The sequence below is a fragment of the Dipteris shenzhenensis genome, chromosome 20 (genome assembly GCF_047967505.1).
Source record: "Dipteris shenzhenensis isolate YYH24624 ecotype China chromosome 20, Dip_SZ_1.0, whole genome shotgun sequence".
NCBI lineage: Eukaryota > Viridiplantae > Streptophyta > Polypodiopsida > Gleicheniales > Dipteridaceae > Dipteris > Dipteris shenzhenensis.
In genome coordinates this window covers 24,941,581-24,962,487 of record NC_141615.1, presented here as the reverse complement: position 1 = coordinate 24,962,487, position 20,907 = coordinate 24,941,581, and the positions used below count along the sequence as shown (strand labels likewise).

General features: G+C 42.4%; 1 protein-coding gene across 3 annotated transcripts; it reads left to right on the top strand.

The window, feature by feature from the left end:
• The first annotated feature begins 7,615 nt into the window (after positions 1-7,615).
• LOC147889448 (uncharacterized) lies at positions 7,616-20,518 on the top strand. Of its 3 annotated transcripts, none has more exons than XM_087391627.1 (6): positions 7,616-7,810; positions 8,018-8,119; positions 13,577-13,655; positions 13,758-14,260; positions 14,446-14,814; positions 19,725-20,518. In XM_087391627.1, the coding sequence occupies exons 1-6, from the start codon at positions 7,730-7,732 to the stop codon at positions 19,797-19,799; spliced, it is 1,209 nt and encodes a 402-aa protein (XP_087247753.1). In that variant the 5' UTR covers positions 7,616-7,729; the 3' UTR covers positions 19,800-20,518. The 3 variants fall into 3 exon arrangements, with proteins under 3 accessions (XP_087247753.1, XP_087247756.1, XP_087247754.1); XM_087391628.1 differs by having other exon boundaries at positions 7,675-7,810; positions 8,018-8,108; XM_087391630.1 differs by lacking the exon at positions 8,018-8,119.
• The last annotated feature ends 389 nt before the right edge of the window (positions 20,519-20,907 follow it).

Genomic DNA, 20,907 nt, shown 5'->3' with positions numbered 1-20,907 from the left:
ATGGTTCCACACAGACTTGCACCCTAGCAACATCTTGCTAGATTTTACTTCAAATTGCGAATCATGTGGAAATCATTGATTGGGGCATGGCACAAGATATCACAAAGGAGTGTTGAAAGACCTTTAAAAAAATGAAGCAATTGTTGCAAGGAAATTTTTCAAAGGATTGTCATCAACAGATTTTCAATGGCAAGCAAGAATGTTCTCGGAAAAACATTGGCTTGCACTAGAGTTGTAGGTTTTTGCAAGAAGAGGGAGATGTAATGCAAAATCGGATATTTATACCCTTGGTTGGACTATCAAGTAAATGGTCCAGTTCTTTTTGGATGCCCATAAATATTGGACCTTGGGTCTTCATATACCTGACCAAATACTTGTGGAACAAATCGAAAAACACAAATAAAGGATGATGGAAAATGACCCATTATACACATGAGCATGTTGTTCTATTTGGTTGTGATGGGGAGTTTGCTATGCAGCCTCTTGAAGAGATGAATCTTGCTCTATGGCTTATCTATCATCCCATTGTAATAGAATACAATTTCCTACAACTTTTTATATGTATATTCATTACAATGATATTTATACATATATTTGTTACAATGATATAGCGAAATCACATGTTGAATCTTATTTTTAAGCCTCTTCAGTCTACTTTCCTAATATTTGCAAATGTCATGTAGTAGTAGTCATGCATCCATTATGCATACCAACCTTGTTGAATGAAGTGCACTTACAACTCTCATAAGCTTTCTATATGCAAAAAATGATTGGGAAAGCCAATCAAAGCTACCTTCGTACCACCCGACATGTGGACTTATGCTGCTAGTTTCATTTTACTTATGTTAACCAAACCAAAAAGGAATCTAGATATGTCACAAAAGAGTGGTCAATCTTAAAGTCTATTCACACAGCCAAGTTGTGAAAGGGTGTGGATCTTCATGGTTCCCAACTAGCTTACCAACTTTTTGGGTTTTGTATCTTAGGGATTATAGAATTGCACATATCTTTGAATGATGAAATGAGAATGAATATTTTAGCATGATTCTTGTTCCCTTTCTTCGTCTTTTGAGGCACTTTACTTAGCCTTAACACTAGTGATCCTGTAGTTGTTGGATCGTACCTTCAAAATTCTTGATTTTGGAAGAGATGAATGAGAGTGTGCTCTATGTAGGAAGCATCGACAAATATAAAGGTGGCGTGTCCATCAAGAATGAAGTTGCTAGAGAAAAGAGAGGGATACAATGAGGCATCGTAGGGCAAGGATCCGTGTATTTTTGTGCATTCATCATGGAGTATCAATTTGGATGAGTTTTTTGACATACCTATTTTTAGGGAGCCAACAATCAACTACATAGAGTTCTCAAGCATATCAAGCAAGTGGGCCTTTGGGTTCATGTCTGCATTCATGTTGCCAAGCTCATCCTTGAGCTTTGAATCAATACCACGACCAAGGACAGGGGTCCTTCCTGAAAGAACTAAAACAAAGTTGACCAAGGAACCTACGACAGAGTGCTTCCCCACATTTGTTCCAAGAAGGAGATGGAGTGACTTCTTGGACGTATTTTGCCTTGCTTCTCAGTGATGAAGTAAGCAAAAAAAGAAGTTAGTAGGATTATGTTGGGCATTGATCCAAAATATGTAGAATCAATGACAATAGTGCATATAAGGATAAAACAAACCCAATCAAAACTATGTGAATGTTTCTTCAATTTACACTATTTCTTGCTCTATTTTGAGTCTCTAAAGGCAGACATCTTTAGTGATAGATATCTATTGGCTCAACGGAATAAAACACCAATGTTTTGGGCACACAATTCATGTACGTTAAGAATATAAGAGTGTCTATTTTATAGATTGAGCCCAAGTGCTGCCAAGATCTAAGCAAATGGAGTGTTAGAATGAGAGCAATGGGACCCTATGTTTCCAGCTAGCAATCTACAATAGACCCGCGAATTGGTCTAGACACATGCAATGACACAACGCTGAGGTGTCTTGAAGAGGTTTGAGTGCAGAAAATGATGGGGCCCTAGAACAACGCTAAAGAGATGACGCCTTTTGCAACCCAAGAAAATAACAAACAAGGAAGCCCATTTCAGCAAGAAACCCCAAAAGGAATAAGGAAAGAGAGCACCAACAGTCATGTGTTGGATATCACCAACTGCACGGCATCCAAAGATTGTGAGCAATTGATCCACACATGGAAGAAAGCAATGAAAGACCAGCTTTGATGTTTGCTTTTCATTTGGATGGCTCTTAATTCAAGTTGGGATCTAGAAGTAATTGTGAATTTCAAACATCAGATCAAAAGCAAGCCAAGAGGTTGCATGAAAAAGTATATAGAACAAGCCGATGTAGTTTGGGCTGTTAGGAGACAATCAAGCATAATTCTGAAGCTACAATCAATATGTTCAAAGCATGAATTATGAGTACAATTAGTTCTATTTTATTTTTTATTTTCTAATCATAATAGCAAAGTCAAAGAAAAAGTGTTGGTGCAAACAATGTTCTTTGTGTGCACAGTAGTGTTGATCTTGGTTCAAAGGACTGTTATATGTATTTTGTGAAAGCATTGCAAGTAGTTGAGTCATTAAAAGAAGTATTGCCTGATATTTCGGAGCAAAAATTTTATGATATCTTTCCTCCTACTATATGCAAAGCAAAGTCTGTTCAGAAGGTGAGAAATCCCTTGGATAAGCTCTCAAATTATTTTGATGTGCTTGTGGATTCAAAAGCTTGGCATATAAAATTTCATCAAGGTGGTTGGAGATCTCATCAGTATATTGCTGATATTTCAAAGCTTCAACAAAGGGTCCAGATCTTATAGTCTGAATATGGGCATGAAGAGGACAATGATTCTGATTCTGACTCAAACTTTGAAGCTAATTCCAACAATGATTCCAAAGATGGTGGTGAGAATTGTGTTGATCATTCATGTATTTTTGTCCATAATCACAAAATTAATGTTTCAAATCAGATTTGATCAGACAGCAAGTCAAAACAGTTAGACAAAATTTTTGAACAGTTTGAATAGTCCAGAGGTAATTCCACACAATCTAAAAGTAATTTGGACAGTCAAACAGTTCATTTTTTATGTTGTGGCTGAGTTTGATGATGAATTCTTGGATGCAAATGATGATTACATACATTCATGTTTTAGTTTATGTCACCTGAGTTTTGATTTAGTTCCAGATCCTTGGGAAGAGTCCAATGAAAAGCACAATTAAAAATATCATATATGAATACAAACAATGACCATGATGATGCTTATGTTGATAAAATGAAAAGGTTGAAACATGAGGATAAATAGATGAGCCCAAACTAGAGCTGAAAGAGCCCAAAAAGGAGCCGAAAGCACCTAGAGTAGTTCCCAAAATACCTCTATTTCATACCAGAAATTTTCCAACACTTGGCATGGGGTCAAGGTCAAAAAATACAACAAATCAGGACCATGAAAGATTGGATAGTAATTCATATCCAAAGAAATGACAATCAAATTTACTATGTAATGGATTCCTCCTATGGTAATGATGATACCTTGGAGCATACCCTTGGGCTCAACTGGATGTTGATCCATCATACATACTCCAAAGGTAGAATGTTTCAAAATTTTAAGCTTCAGTCACTTGGCCATGTCCTCTGAGATAATATTAAGCCCTAAGCCACCATCCACAATCATATTGGGTACACTTTGCTTTTTGATATTTATAGTGATGAACCAAACTTCCTCATCCACTATAGGTGTGTCAATGAATGGAGTGGTAGCCAAATAATCTACGATTGGGGCTGATTCCTCCTTGCCTCAAAGCAAAAAGAACCCATGGCATTATGGTGCAAGCTTCAATAACTCAACCATTGTGAGATTGATCTTCATATTGTGGAAGGTTTCCCATGCTTGGATCATCTTTGAACTCAGGTGCTCGATGGTACTTGGCTCATAGTCTAGGGTTTGCTTGTTGAAGCTTCACCTGGCTCGGCTAACTGTAGGGCTAAATGTCGTTCAAGTGGAAAGTCCACGACAAGTGCCTTCCCTTTCACTTCCTTGGAAAACTTGGCCACCACTTATCTTTGCTCTTTTCAGTTAATGTCCTTTTTCTAGCGTGGGCCCTTCTTGAGACCCTCAGTTGGACCTTGAGACTTGGTAACTAATTGGCCTCAACTGAGGTTGGAAATTCTACCAAAAGAGCTTGGCACTCACAGGGTCAATTTCTCTTCATTTTGCATCACTTTTGAGCAGCCTAAGGAGCTCTTGCCAAAACTTGCACTCATCCTTTGCATGCTTTTCACATAGAAGCAACATCAAATCTATAATGGTCCCTGGTTTTTGTCTTTGTCATTCTTGCCTTTACTGTGGCCTTGCTTGACCATCAATGGTGGGCATCAGTCCTTAGGCTTGGTTTCTTGTGTCACCTCGCGAATGTCCGCAGTGTGGTTTTTGTTGTACCAGGGTCACTCAGAACCATCATGCCTATACTCAGTACAAATGTTGTAGTACTTGGTCAAATACTCATCCTCAGTGTATCCCTATTGAGAACTTTGTTGCACCACGTCTCATTTGAACCAGGGTTAGCTCGGATACCTAGCTCCTTCAGGGCCCTCTTGATCTTGGACTTTATATTGTCTTTCTTGGATGAGGAATCTTCCTTATCGCTCTCCTCAGGAATAATGGGCTACAGTGGTGTCAACCAATAATAAGGGGCAACTACATGAAACAGACAATGTAGAGCCCAATCCTTAAGCCAAGAAGAGAGCTCCAACTTTGGGACTAGCACGAAACATTGAAGCATTTGAGAAATGTAATGCCAAAGGGGAGGAATAATGGGCTACATTGGTGTCAACCAATAATAATGGGCAACTACATGAAACAGACAATGTAGAGCCCAATCCTTAAGCCAAGAAGAGAGCTCCAACTTTGGGACTAGCAGGAAACATTGAAGCATCTGAGAAATGTAATGCCAAAGGGGCCAATAATGCATTCCCAAGCCATCTAACTGCCACAAAAGAAAAAGATAGAAAAGTATAAGTACATCCCCATAAATTGAATTCCTTTAGAGGAAATAAATAAGAGTATCTGGGTTTCTGCAAGGCCAGTGGGTGAGGAAACACCTCGGACCAATATAAACTCTCAGCGCATAAGGAGTTTCCCAAAAGACAGGTGCGACCTTGAGACGAGAGAGTATCTCTTTCCAATCTGAAAACATTCGGGTGGCAAAAGGGCATCCCTCAACTCTGCCATCAATATATCCAAGAATAAAATCCCATTGAGTGGGCTACCAATGCCCGAAAGCATGAGTAGTCAAATGTAAAACTAAATGATGCAACATAGATGCCCAAGGCTGACCACCTTACATTCCTTTATGTGTCAAAACATAAATATGAATATTCAAGATATTCAAGCCAGCATGCATCTTTGGTGAACATAGATGCTCCATGGAGAGTAATCTGATGCTTTTATGGCCATTCTTTGAGCGCCAAAAAGTTTCCGTAACAGAAGACATGAAACATGTAATATCTTTCTTGCCAAATATGATCAATGGCAAAAAGCAACCAATATTGATTGCATAATATAGAGTCAAACATGCAGCGTAGCTGATTTCCGATATTACAATTTCTCTTTGAGCTATTCAAGCACCCAATCCGTCTGTTGATGGCAACAAACCATCCATCCCAATGGATAGCCAAGATGACAAACAATCTGACTTGGCAAAACAATTTTCCCACACCACAAAAGATGATGCCAGCCCTCCTTGGCACGCAAAGGTAGAAGCTTGGATTTTTGAAACTTTGCACAGCAGCCAATCCATACAATGACAAAGCACGCATCAGTTGCAAAAGATCCTTCTCAGTATTCTTAGGCGTGAAGAAGGAATCAGCAAAACATACACACACACACACACACACACGCACACACATAAACACACACACACACACGTATGTATGTATGTATGTGTGTTTTGTTAGCCCATGTACTACATGCACTATTAAGTACTTATAGAAATATTATAGGTCCTTGGGGTACAAACCACGTCCAACAGCACACATAGTAATGTGGCTAAAAATGATCAAACTAAGGTGATTGTATAGAGCATGCCCTACCATGCTCTGACATAAAAATGTATGTGCAAGTGAAGTTAGTGGACCCATGAAGGGGGTTCATATAATTGAAAGCATCACAAAACCATCAATACTTGAAAGTTATTGATTGATTTATTGACATAATTACCCACACTTAGGATAATTTTGATAGTTTTGTTGATGCTTGTCCTGTACCAATAGTATTATCAATGTTAATGGGTGATGTATCTAGTTATGTTGAAGCTTAGGGTATTTTGTTTTAAGTTTTTTGGATGAAAAATGTGCGTGTGCGTGTGTGCGTGTGTGTGTGTGTGTATGCAGGCTCATACATATAGTGTTGTATGAACTTACATTTGTACGCATGTACATACACAGGTATGTAGTTACATATGTATGCATTATGGATGTATGTACATACGAAGGTATGTCTGTACATATGTATGTATGTATGGATGCACATATGTATGTGTGCATACATGTATGTATGAACGTACATACATACATATGCATACATGTATCTGTGTATGTACATATGTACATATTCACTTATGTATGTATGTATGTATGTATGTATGTACGTACGTATTTATGTATGTATATATACCAACTATATTTAGTGTTTGACCTTCAGCATTGATCAAGAAGGCATTCTGTTGGACACATCATTCCACATAGGCTCCAAAATCATGCTTGTAAGTGTTTTTCCTTGCTCCTATTCCTCAAACCTACCTGTTTCATTTACTAGAACACTCACTTCACAACTTGTCATTTGAGTTGTACATTTTTTTAAGCTGTAAACATTATTGAATTGTTGGGAACATTTGTAATTTGTTACTCTAATGGATGGAGGATTTGGTAGTGCCCAAAAGTATATGCAGTCTGGTGCCCCATCTTCAGTGGCCTTGGAGAAAAGTGGTGGAGCCAAGTCCAAGATTAAGAAGAAAAGTGCAAGTGATGACTCACCAAAGTAGGACAACCACCCTCAAGAAAGCCTTGAAGGAAATGGGTTTCCAAGAGAAGCCATGGTGCAACAAATGCTCCAAGAGGGGCACACTGCAAATGAACGTAGAACAAAGTTCTGTAAGGCATGTAACAAGTACGGTACGACGAGTCCGAGTGTTGGTATGCCAAGAAGCGGTTTGCATATATATATGTAATCCCAAAGTTGTAACATCCGTCTAATTGGGCAAACTCTACTACATTAGGGAGAAAACATAACTACCTGTAATACTTTTTCTAAGCACTAGAGTTGCCAAGAGTCATGAGTGGTCACACGTTGGGCGATGTGACTGCAACCTTGGGGAGTGGTGGAGCTGCCGCCGCTGTTGAGAACACACGTGTGGGCATGAGGGAGGATCATGCGAGATGCCACAATACTAATACCGTGAGCGGCAGTCACACGGGGCATTGGCCTTGAATGAGAAAACACACGTGTGGAGGAGGAGGAGGATCATGCGAGATGCTCATGTAATCTCGTGTCTACGTCAAATGTTGAATGCATGGAGCACGTGAATCGAGGCACCGAAAGATCATCCCCGAATTTTGCGTTACCTCATCAATATTGTCGAGTTGCAAAGAATCTCTCTACTTCCCATTGCTGATTTGACTCCCCATTCTGTGACAAAGTTTACATCTACCACAATTTACTTGTGTAATGCGCCATCATTCCTTGCAACGAACTTCAGCCTCGGCCCGTGACCTGTACGTGATTTTTGAGTCAGGAATCGAGAGTGAGGTGCGTGATGAATCGAGATAGTGCTCTCGTTCTGCTCGTCAGTCGGATTTCGTTAACTCTTTTCTTGGATGCCCACGAAAGTTTCAGGCCGTGTGGATGTTGAGTTGTTTTCGCTTTTATGATTTAGCTCTCAAGAAGTCGAATCGGATTTTAGCTCAAGTCAATGGTGTTTTGTATTTCACCTGCTCCTTAATCTGACGTTTGCAGTTGACGGGAGATGGATACCTCATGCACGTCGGCCACGGGGTTGTCACAGAGTCCGTCATCCAATGGGGCCACACTGGGACTACCGGATATTGTGAGGCTTCTGTATCCGTTCAGCCGCGACTTGCTTTTGAGTAGCTCACTCTAGTATCTCACGATAGCTGGGCTCACGATACTCATGTATCACGACATCTTTCCAGTGGAAATTTCACCTATCAACCTCATGAAAAGCATATGTCGCCTCGCCTAGCATCTGCAAACTAGGATGCCACTGACTGAAGAGCATCGGTTTCTTATAGAGCCAATGAAAGCGCAAGAATTTTTGTCCGTCAATTATTTTGAACTCGACTTGTAGCCCTGAAGCTTTATCTTATTGGTCCTTACATATATATAAAGTTAATGGAAACAGTGCCATTGACTTACAACTACCTGGACCCATTTTGCTTTGACATCTCCCGTTGAGCGCGCTTGCTTTGAGCCTGTTTCAGCAGCTCTCATTGGGGATGATAGCTGTCATCATTTTGCAAGGAGATTTGCACTTGAAACTAGGTTACACTGAGGCAATCTTTGCCCAAGCATGCCACATGAATATATAAAAGGGGAACAATTGTCGATTGGCAGGGTGTGTGAGTTTGCAGAAGATATACAGATGTAGTCAGGTATGCTCCCTCAATGCTGCCCAGAAGGATGGATAACTATGAAGGATCTATTTTGACTGGTGCATGTGTTCACAGATATCAGGGTTGGTGAAGCGAGATGTATGGAGAGTGTAGAACTAAGATCTGTGTCAAAGGAACCATACATGTTGGCCTGTTTTTGTCATGGGCCATTACATTTTTTGTACAGGGCTAAACGTTAACGATACATACAACTTTCAAGCATTGTTAAGTGCAGGAAACATTTGCCAAACCTGTTTTGAATGATCGAATAAAGCTCATGTCAAAACATTTTAAATATGTGAAAGGGGGTCTTCGGCAAAGCTCAGAATAAAATTTACTAACACGAAATAAGCTTGAGATATCGTGAGGAAACTCATGCAACCCAATAGGTAGAACGATCATCGAATGAACCTCAATAATAAAACACATTCATTTTTGTTCCCTAAATGATCCCGCTGTCGCTCCTCATCCTTGGCTACAACTAGCATCTCCTTCTTAATCCTAATGCATATGACTTGCAGTCTGATTTGGCTCACCTCCAGAGTAAAGCAGGTAGAAGCAGTGAGTCTTGGATACTTAGCAAGAAGCAGACAAACTTTTGATCTAGAATGGCACGAAGTACATTGAAAGGCTCAAGTACACCATTGATAGAGACACTGAGTGTCTGCATGAAAATTCTCCCGGCATCAATGAGATCAGCCTTGTCATTTTTTCCTTTGCAGCTTGGTGAGGCAACATAACCTCTCAACTCTGAAATGTGTCCGTCAATGGCTTGGAGCCACCTTTCATTGATTTCCAGATCAGTCTCCTGCCCTGCTCTGTTTAATTCTGGATTAATAACAAGTGCATACATGTCATAGCACATATTCTCCCACCATTTCTAGCCACGACTACAATGCAATGAATGCAAATCCTCCTTTGTCACGTGCATCCTCTGGGCTAGTGTTCTCCAGGGCCACCATAAAGAGGAAGCAAGAGTAAGCTGTAGATCTGCTACAGCAGGAGCTAGGAGATGGCTGCCATGTACATAGCATAAGGCACTAGAAGCTGCAGAGCAGCCTTGATACGCTTGGACACGACCAGTCTGCCAACATCAACAGCGGGAGCGGTCAGTCTATACTTTACTTGTCAGGACAGTGCCTGGGTTGGCCAGTTCAGCAGGGCCTTACAGCCAGGTGTTTGGGATCATTCCAGCATCAGCAGCCATTAGCAATTCTAGCCCTCATCAGCTGTGAGTAAAGCCTACTAGCAGCCTCTTGGGCTGAATTATCCCAAGGAGAATCATAGTTCTTCTGAAGCTATATCCAGCCCTAGTGACTCAGTTGTATTCATTGTGCACTTGGTAATTGAAGGCTGTAAGGAATACAGCAGGCAGTAGTTCAAGTCTTCTGCTGTCAGTAGTAGCAGTCCACGTAAGAGTTTTTTCATTTCTTTTTCAAATGCCAACTTCCTCACTCACCTCCATTGGGTGCAACAATGTCCTCACATTCACGTCCCTCATCTCTTTAGTTGAGCTTTCACACGAAGTAATAGGTGGCAATTGATGAAGTGTGCAGCTTCCACTTTTCAGAATAGGAGTTCAAGCTTCATAAATTTTTCAGAGTTGCCTTATTCCTTGTCAATCAATTAGAAGCAAGAGTGGACTTCATGAGTAGGGAGCGTAGAGATGAAATTTGTGCGTCACTCTCTCAATTGAAGAGACAATACATTTGAAGGGCCAAGCTATGGGAGCATTGCTAACTCATAAATGAAGCAGCTACTAGCAACTTGTAGAGAAAGCAAGTTTCAGGGCCCTCAAGGAGCACTAACAATGTGATCAGTCAAAGCTTGGTAGCTGTACTTGGTTTGTGAAGAAGCCACATGCTTCACCTCACCAACTTGGATGAGTTGCATGATATAGACATTAGCGTATGTGGTAACTGTTAAAATGAACTTCCACGTAAATTTTTCTATGCAAGCTTGAGGTATGTTATCAAGGATACCTTGGCAAAAACCCATAATCATAGATTAGAGTACCAAATCCACGTCCATCATCCCTCTTAAGGCTCTTATAGTGAGATAAAGTGTCATCTCATCTCTGTTGTCTTTTAGTAGAGCATGACATGCCTAGAAAGTATCAGAGAGCATGTCATTAATGTCTACCTGGCCACTTGTGCCCATTTTGCCAAACGCCATGCCTCCAATCTGGTGCATGGGCCGCCGAGGCAGGCTATGGGTGTTTTCATGCTGTGAGGTGAGAACATGATTCTGTAGCTGTGTGTGGTGGTCCTTGAACAGGCATCATGTTAAGTGAAATTGTTAGGGGGATTGACCTCGCTCCCACAGTGATTGGTAGAGTGAATAGGCCAATAGTGTCCATGGGCAGACTCATCATCATATTTTGGAAAGCTTCGTGCCATTTGGTAGACCAAGAATGGATGGGATCAGTCTGAATAGGCATGGAAAGCTCTAGATAAACGCGCTCCAAATATCTGTTATGAAACCGCCTGGCAGTGAAAAGAATGCATCATTGATTCCAAAATTGTTCCCAGACTGAGATACAGACTGATCCATTTGAAAGGACATGGGAGAGCCCAAAACTGTAAGGGAGTCGAGCATATGCCATAAAGTCACCATCTGGTGCATAATAGCATCACGGGTCTCAGAATGATCCCCATGCTGAGTGCATACAGCCTGTGATTCCCCATGTAGTAACCCCATATGCAAGGTACTTTTCACATACCTTACGATTCTCTTTGAAGCTTTCCAATGAACGGAATTTGGCTGAGCGATTTGTTGGCTTACCACTACCTCTGAATGTGAGATATTTGGCTTGGCAGCAGGCAAATAAATAAGACTGCCCACAAAGAGCGGCATCCACATCTTCACATTCATGTAGCCTGTTCCATTGGTATGGCTGTAGGTTTACAATCTTCCATTCTAAACTTCTTGAGTAGCTCCATTGCATACTTCTCCTGGGAAACAAAGATCCTGATTTGCTTTTCTTCATTTTTATGCTCTCAAAGGAACCATCAATCTTGGAATACCTAGACCTTCGTGCTTGTTTGATCCCACATCATCAACCTGCCCACCTTGTGTTCTTGTCCTCGCTTCACAAAACCTGTTGGCTGTCCCATATGTACTTCTTGCAAGTCACCATTTAAGAAGGCTGACTTAATGCATTTGATGAAGATTCTAGCCATGTTGTGCTGCTAAAGCAATTACCACTTTCACAGTGTTATACTTTGCTAAAGGTGCAAAGGTCTCAAAGTATTCTCTCTTTTTTTCTTTGTGGGAATACCGTTTTGCAACAAGTCTTACTGTGAACTTGTCTATGCTGCCATATCTGCTTTGTACTTCACCTATAAACCCATCTGTATCCAACAATATTTTTACCTGCAGGAAGCTTTGTAAGTTCCCAAGTTTTTTTGTTCACAATGGCATCATATTAAGCTTGCATAGAATCCAACCACTTTTTTTATTTTTGTGCTTTCTTGAAACTCTTAGGCTCATTCTCATCCACGTTCCTGTACACAAGGGCTTTTATTCACACTGCCCCATTTTTTGCTCTTTGAGCTGCTCTCCATTAGATTCTCAACCTTTGAGCCTTACCACCTAGGAACTCTGTCCTTTTACTTTGGTGTCTCTTGCACGTGCTACTCATCCAAAACTGTACTTCACTTTCAGACTCATTATCATCATCCAAGCTAAGCCGTTGAGGGTCTTGTGATATGGCATCTTCTTCAACTCTTTGCTCAGGTGTTTTCCCTCTTTCACCATCACTGTTTGGCATCTTCAATGGTTGATCTTCTTGTGGTTCATACTATCCTTCTATTTTTCTGAGAATATCAAGTGGGATTTCATTGTTTACTTCACCAAAAGGACTATCATCTTTAATAAAAATAGCAGTGCTAACGATCAGAATGTTATTATTTTCTAAATCATGTAAATTGTAAGCCTTTGATTGGTCATTATATCCAATGAACATGCACTTCACTACTTTGTCATCAAGCTGGTGTCATATTCTTCACAGATTTTGTAGGACTTGTTTATAACTTGTGCTGCTGTGTTTAAAGACTCAGCCCAAAATCTTTTTGGTGCCTGCTTTCGTTTAGCATACATCTTGCTATTTCATAGGGTCTGCTAGATTTGTATGTACTAGTTCAAGTCTCTTTCTTGCCCTCATGAGTTGCTCCTTTCCAAATGGTTTCCTGTGCATCTTTCTTTCCAAGCAGGCATGCTTCAGAATATACTGATTTTCATGTATACTGTCAACGAAATTAACCATTTTCAGATTTCTCAAGAGCTTGAGAGCTTTCTAAATAAGGTGTCCGAACCTACTAAGCTGATCTTCCATCACTATGTTGGCATGGTCTTTCACAACACTCCCTCCAAGTCTGAAAAGTCATCAAGCTAGCCTGCCTTTTATGACTAGCTTGATTTCTCTTTCTTTGTCAATCACAATGCATTCACCGTCACCAAACACAACCTTATACTTTTCACTCAGCAGCTTTCTGACTGAAATTGAAATTTTGCCAAGTTGGAGAGCGGGTGGAGATAGAATTATGCCATCTAATCCTCTATATTTGTATACCTGTTGTTTGTTTTTAAGCCAAAGGTCCTATTTATTCGTGTCAACGTTTTCTTTTCCATGTTAGGGCCTTCCCAAATCTACCATATTGTATTCCAGATAGATGCCTTCTTAAAGGACTGTCCTTCTACATGCTGTCTCCCCATGTTCCCAAAATGGTAAACACATCTTGGCTAAAAATGGTCAAGTGCCAAGACTTTATCCAATGCAATTCTTATTAGCAGGCTCTGAACTCGAATCCCTAACCTCGTTTTCTCATATGACTGTTTTCCCATGCCATTGATACTCTCCTTCTGCTTAGATCTTTGACCAAAATTTATATTGGGCTTGCAGGGAATGGAAGGCTCAAGTCCAGTACAGGAGCTGGGGAAGTTCTCTGGAAAATCAAATTGGAAGAACTCTTCAGTCATGGGTGATGCACTTCATTCAAATCATTGGAATATCTGTATTGACTTTGGGTAAGTAGGTTAACAATTCTTCTATACTCATTCATGTGTGAAGCCACTGTATGCAGGGATGAGTGGTGCTACTATTGAAGGAGGGAGGTTGAATTTCCCAACACTATTCTCATGGGATCCAACTTCAGGCCAACCAATACGTCCCCCTCAGCACAGTTCTGGACAGCCATTGTTTCATTCATCTTCATTTCATCAACATGAATTCCCCAGTGATCCAATACAAAATCCTTCACCAGGAAAGCTACAAGATGCAACTGTAGCCTCACGAAGCCTATTCTCTTGTAAAGGCTCAGATGTGTCTGCTTCGGAAGGGTGGAACACCCTTGGACCTGGAGAAGATAAAATTTCTATATTTGAATTAGCTCAAGGGAAACAAGGATCAGAACTCTGGCCTATAGATTTAACAAAGCACAGTGCAAGTAGTGCAACTAATACATCTTTCAGTCCCATAAGGGCATCAGGTCATACGCAAGACCACATTATGGCTGAGCGGAAACGCCGTGAAAAGCTTACACAGCGCTTCATTGCTCTATCTGCAACTGTTCCAGACTTGAAAAGGGTAACGTAGTTTCCTGCTTTCAAAAGTGGCCTTCTCAGCCTGTTAATGTGTTTGAAAGGGTTCTAAATATTCCACATAGATCCATGTGTCACTAACTTTTTTTAACCTTGTGGAATTTGTATGCATGGGTTTTAAATTGATACTACATTCCATGAGATGCTATATATTTTTTGGAAACTTTGCAGACAGACAAAGCATCTATTCTGGGGGATACCATTAAGTACGTAAAGCGCTTACAAGAAAAAATAAAATCCTTGGAAGAACAAATACAAAAGGAAGATGGTGGCTCTAAGATATGTGTCAAAGATCAAAAGAAAGTTGGTGGGTCATCATTTGGAACCATTGAAGCTGGGGAGCCTGCATGTAACTCTGATATGCCAGAAATTGAGGTTCGGATTGTAGAAAACAATGTCCTGATTCGAATTCATTGCAAGAAAAGGAAAGGAATCCTGCTGAGAAGTGTTGGAGAGCTTGAAAAGCTGGAGCTGGTTGTTCTAAATGCCAACGTTCTCACCTTTACAGAAGAAAACTTTGATCTGACTTTTAATGTCCAGGTGGTGGTTCTTTTTGTAATGGGTTCCTCCAATTAATTGTATCTTAGTAGTTGACGTGCCTGTTCTGAACACAGAATGCTCACTGATATATTTAAGATGTCAATGCTTTCATGGGTTCTGATCAGCTCACTCTTGAAAGAAAATTGTGAGGACGTACTTAGTTCTACTTTTTTGTTAGCCTCCTCCTTTAGTGCAATAGCAGCCTTTGTTACAGCTGAGTCTGCCCTTTACCTCCAGATTGTTGACAGAAACCCCATACTAAGACCTTTGTATAAATGGATGCTCAACAAGGAGGCTGACTAGCAGCAAAAGGAAACTGGTCGTCTTCTGCTCTATTTCTCCCACTAGCCCCCCCTCCGCCTTCCCATCACACTGTCCCACGCCACTGCACTTTTTCTCCCCCGCTTCTCAATCAGTGCGCCGCCCCTCCCTTTGCCATGTCCTCGTGATTGCTGCTGGTTGTGGGCTGCCTTCGTGCTACTTGAGGCCTCTTCATGGGCTTCTTCAACTCCATTTCCCTTCTGCCGCCCTCGTGCTGTTAGTGCCAGCATTTTGCTGGCTGTCACCCTGTCGCTGGGCTCTGTCGCTGGGCTGTAGCAATGCCCAGCCTTGCCTTGCCACCCTCCTGCTTGGGGATAGGACAGCAGCTGCCTCCAAGTTCCTTGGCCACCACGGCTGTTCTTTGATCCCTTTCCCAGTAGGCTGCAGAACCCCACTTCCCCCCCCAACCTCTCCCCCCTTCCTCTTTTTTTCCCGCTCATTTCATCCCTCCCTCCCCCCCCCCCCTTCTCCATCCCCTGTCACCCTTTCACTTGCCTTTTCCCCTCAGGCTACCTTAACAGCCAAGAGTTCCCATCCGCCTGGGCTTTTCATGGTAGTTCCCTCAGTTGCCCCCGCCGCTCAAATTCCCTTTCATCAGAGGACAAGCAGCAGGTGCAAATAGCCGTGCAAACCCTTTAGGACAAAGCATTGGTTGGCCCCATCATATCCCATTTACAGTCAAGTTCCAGGTGAGCTTGGCACTGGAAGGTGACAAACTCTAGGAGGTCACCATCTATGGGAGAGGAGTCTTCTTCTCTAGTTGGATTCCCTCGTCTATATTAGGCCCCACACCCACTTGGAGTCTGTTTTGAGACCGGGTCCAAGCAAGCTTGGCACTAGAATCTAGGAGGTTTTTTTCTATGGGAGAGGAGTCTTCTTCTCTAGCTGAGTTCCCCCATCATCAATACCCAAGCCCTTGTGGAGCAAAGCCCTATCTTTCTTGGCCTGCACTTGGTTTTCTTCATATCTTGGTACCACGCTTTTCTATGGTGACGACAGGTTTGAAACCGTGAATTCCCCACTTACAACAGCCTTGGTCCTTGTGGATGATAGTATTTCACTACTCACGGTGATTGCGGAGTTCTCAGAGTCCCTGCTAGTAGAGATTCGTCTAGAGACCCTCAAAAGTGGGAGTTGGGATAGGGGTCGAGGTTGTAGGCCTCCCTCAGGTGAGATAGATGGGGCAATGGCAAGATCCTACCCTTGCCAGTGCAGGTCACCTCTTGCCACTCGCAACCTTGACTATTACAGAATGGGAGAGTCGAAAGGATAAGACCTTTTTGTATAGACAAATAGCATACGAGTCATAGACCCCTTAGTTTGAGCAATCTGCAAGGGCTTGGCTCGCATGGACCGCAAGAAGCCTGGCAAGAGAACTAGGAAGAATCGAAGACGCCGCGCAAATCAATGACAGTAGGTGTGCTGTGAGTATCGCGAAGCTGATCGAACCAGACAAAGAGGGCCTCTCAAAACTTCCTGCAAGACATGAGGGAGAATACCTCTCCCCAAGCACCTCAGTGTCCCTATTACCATCATCCCCTCTTCCCTTGCCTCCAGACCCCCTTCCCCCTGTGCCTCCACGGCTAGTCACCCTGTCACCCTCCTCTTCTTCTCCCTCTCCCTTGTCCACCCATCCGCGCCCCCTCCACCACCTCCTAATGCCCTTGTAGTGTAGCCAGTGATCACACTTGTCACTTGCCTCCCATTCATCTCCCCCGCCCCTTCCAGCTTTTGACTTCCACCCCCCTACTCTCTTATCTTGCCTCAACAGTGTCCACCCTTGCCTAGGTCCTTTGCTCACTCTGGCCAAAGCTCAACTTCCTCATTTCAATCCTAGCCCACCCCTTCACTAGCCAGGGCATATGGCTTCCACAGTGTCGGAATTGGAGACTCCCACTGTTCTCCAAGGGCCACAACATCGCCTAGGGCATCCCCTCTCGACAAAGTTCTAGCGATTGAGACCTTGGAACTATCTCGATGTCCCATTCTTGATCTTGCAACCTCACAAAAGAGATTCTATCGCAGCTGTTGGGAGTACTTCTCATCCTTTTAGGGGCTTTAATTTCAATGCCGCAATGGACTGTTATGCTCAAGCTGAGCTAACATGGCCTCGGAAGGTTCACTCCGCATTTTTCCTTTTAGAGAACCCATAATTGCAAGTAATGTGTGTTGAGCTTCATGTATTATGGTTGAAGGGGTTAATGTTCAGCTCGTTGATGAGGGTGGTTTGCATGCTAGGTGGGTCTAAAGGCCAAAGGCCTAGGTATTCCTAATTAGAGATTATGCCTAGGGGCAAATGGTCCTAAGGAATCCCAAGAAGGGGTAAAAGTGGGGGCCTTGGTTGTGAACATGTGAACACGTGAATTGCAATGCATGAATGATTTGAATCGTGAGTTTATGCTACAGAGCAAGGCTGGGAGGAGAGATTTCTTACGCAATGACCCGTGAAAGAATTCAGCGAACTATGTTGGTTATTTTCATTTGGTATCAGAGTTCAGGGTAGCATAGTGTGGGCTGGGCAAAAGCTCCAATTCTGAGAATCCATCTAGACGAGCCAATTTTCTTGGTATCGATATCTTTGTCTTTACAGGAGATTCAGAGAAAGGGCTATCACTTGTCCCAGCCAGAACATCCGATCGTTTGAGATGTGATGCACACAGCCCAGTTTTGTTGACGCTGAACGAGGGAGACATTGGAAGAAGTATAAGAACTTGGGCAGGTCGCACGCGAGTGCAAAGTGGAATCTGCATATACCGGCTGTAACATTGGAGTGTCGTTGATTATTTGGCGTTTCATCACCGGCTTGTGTGGGCTGCTATAACTTCTGCTTTGTCAAAAAAAAACCAAATAGGCGCTTCTCAGTCGGGTGCTCTCAACGTCTTCTTCAGTTCTGACGTGGCTTATTTTAGGCCCCGCTTTAAGCCTAGGGTTTGTTAGCCGAGCAAAGTTTGGATGCAAGAGTTGCTATGCTCAAAGCCTAATGGGAGGGCAAAGCTGCTTTGATCATGGTGACTCAACGTATTGTGTTAGAAAGGGAATCGACAAGGAAAAACGATTGCCTCCAAGTGCAAGAAGTCTTTGATTTGGGGATTTTATGAGGCATTGACGGAATCCCATCCATAAACTGACGGAACTCTAGTTTGGAGGCACTTTTCTAGGATTTTTACCGTCTTTGAATGCCTAGATGCGAAATCAAAGCAATTCAGGAGATGTGCACAGGATCAATGGGACTACCGGAGCTCTCTATGTCCTTTTGAGGTGTTAGATCAAGATGAGCTCATAGAGGACAAACAATGTGGGTAGGCTTAATGAAATGAGACTCCAAGATTGGGATCCAAAAGATGTATGCACCCACGTGCATCCGGCTTCCTCCTGGATATGAACTCTTGGATTGCTAGAGGAGACTGACCCTCACGGGCTTAGTCCCACTGCCTTCCCAAAGAATGAAGAGGTTGTACAAGATGCTGCATTCTTGAACAAAACCTGTCTGTGTATCGTGAATAACGTCGGTGAGACGGGTCTCCGAATGGTCTTCTCTCTTCGCATACAAATCCAGCCCTGACTCTGTGACTGGGAAGCGATCCTAAGTTGGAGATCTGGCAGGACCAGTGTTGGTGGCATCTTGGTTGTGGGAGGGTTGTCCCCTACGAGAGGTATAGTGTTACCCCCAAGGAGTGGTTTTGGCCTTCTAGAGTAGAGCACTCGAAGAGGATTATAGGATGCCCTTCTTCTCATATACTACGTGCCTATAGCTAGATGCGGCTGCCTGGATGCCTTCGAGGGAGTGGGGGTAGAGAAGCAGGTGCTCCAGGAGACCATTACCAGATTCTGGTCCCGCCTATGGACTGGCCTAGGTCTACGGAAGATTAGGAATTTTGTGTGGATGGTGGTCCTTAATGGACTGCCCATTGGCCCATGGTTGGAGCAGGCGTGAGTGGGTGGGAGGTGCCACCAGTGTAGAGGGACCTTGAGACGATACCGCACTGTCTGTAGAGTGCCCTACAGCACAAAGGATTCGGTAGAGGGGGGCCTCCATATTGTGCCTTGGGGCAGGGCAGCCTGGTTGACAGAGGGGGATCATGCCTATTCGATCGAGAGGATAGTGTTTGGGAGATGGTGTCCAGAATTATTGCTCGGAACATATGGGTTTCGTGGTGCAGTTTAGTAATGGAAGGCCAGCAGGTACTCACAGTAGCCATCCTGCGCACCATATGGGAGCGAGGGACGATTGGTTCTTGGACTACTGCTGATGGGTGTACCTGCTTCTGCAAGGCTTAGCAGGTGTATTCTACACATTCACAAATCGAGCTGTGGGTGACTGTTATGAGATTCGGACTGCACAATTTTTTTGTTTTTACAGGATAGTTTGGACATGTTCCTGAAAATATTACAATATGCAATTGATTGGAGAAGTGATAACACCATCTTGTGTGAAGTGTTGTGCATCAGGAAATAGTTTTCCAATCAAGGATATTCTTTCAATGATGTGTTGGGAATTGCATATATCCAAGCCATATCAAGTGCTTAATTTTCAAGTTTGATAGATAATTTTGAGATATGGCTGACTGTCACTCTATCTTGATTTTCAGATGGGACAGGGATCAAATTTGACAGCTGATGATATAGTTGGAGCTCTGCAAGCTGTCTTCTTGACAGCAAATTGATTTTATCTGAGCAGTGAGTCAAATTTGATGGCCACAGTGAAGAACTAGCTACAACATCTACATCTCTCAGAAGCTTCATGCTTTTAATAAAAACACTCAGAAGGCAGGCAGTGCAGTTTGGTCCCTATATGGGTTCAGTGGTCATTTGTAAGGTGAAGACTTTTGGTTTTTTGCTGCTTTGGTTTTGGCTTGGATGCCCCGGCTTTTTTGGCAAGTCAGATCTGGCATTGCTTTCAGCCACAGGCATTGTAGTCATTTGCAGAAAAGGGTTTTTTTACTTCAGACCCTGTTTTCTGAGACCTTTTTTCAAAGCAGTTATGTCCAAACAGCTCTATGAAGCTATCTTGCTTAATGTATACCCACCATTCGGTTTAGAAGGAGGTTAAAAGGTTTGATTTCATATATTGCTTTCATATTCCTTGTTATAAAGGCTGAGAATCTTGTTGGATGTTAAACAGGTTCTATCAAATTTTGCTGATTAAGGTACTTTTTGATACAGAGAAAGATTTCAGGGGCTAGTTTCATTGGTGGCTGTTTGAATATTCCTTCACAAATTCCGATACTTCTTAATCAATGCTTCCTTGGAAGAGGGTAAGGCAGAAAGGCTGTGTGTATGGGCAGTATGTACATCTGTAAGCTACGTGTGGCACTACTTATAAGATCATTAAGAAAGTATGGAAACACAGGCAAAATCACCAGTAATTGGAGCAAAGACTTGTTTGGTATCAAATTTCTACATTCAGAGTTAGAGGCCGTGCAATGCAGCCTAAATATGGTAGTTCATTCTAATTAAAATTGCAATCGATGCTTTGAACTAGCTTAGTGTCTGTTCAAAAGGGATTTAATTTGCAAAATAAGGATTGCTCCCATGATATAGGTGGAGAGAGGCAGGTGGGCAAGGCATAGTTACCATGGAACAGGAACGTTTCAAAAATTTGGGTGTTGGGACGGGAACGTTCTGGGAAGGGGGAACGTGGGAATTGGAACCGGAAGGCCACATCATCATGACATAAAACTATGCAAGAAAATGAAAGAAACTAACATTTTACAGCTATATAAGCTCTAAAATACCCATTTGAAACTTTCAAAGAGCATTTTTTTATTTTTT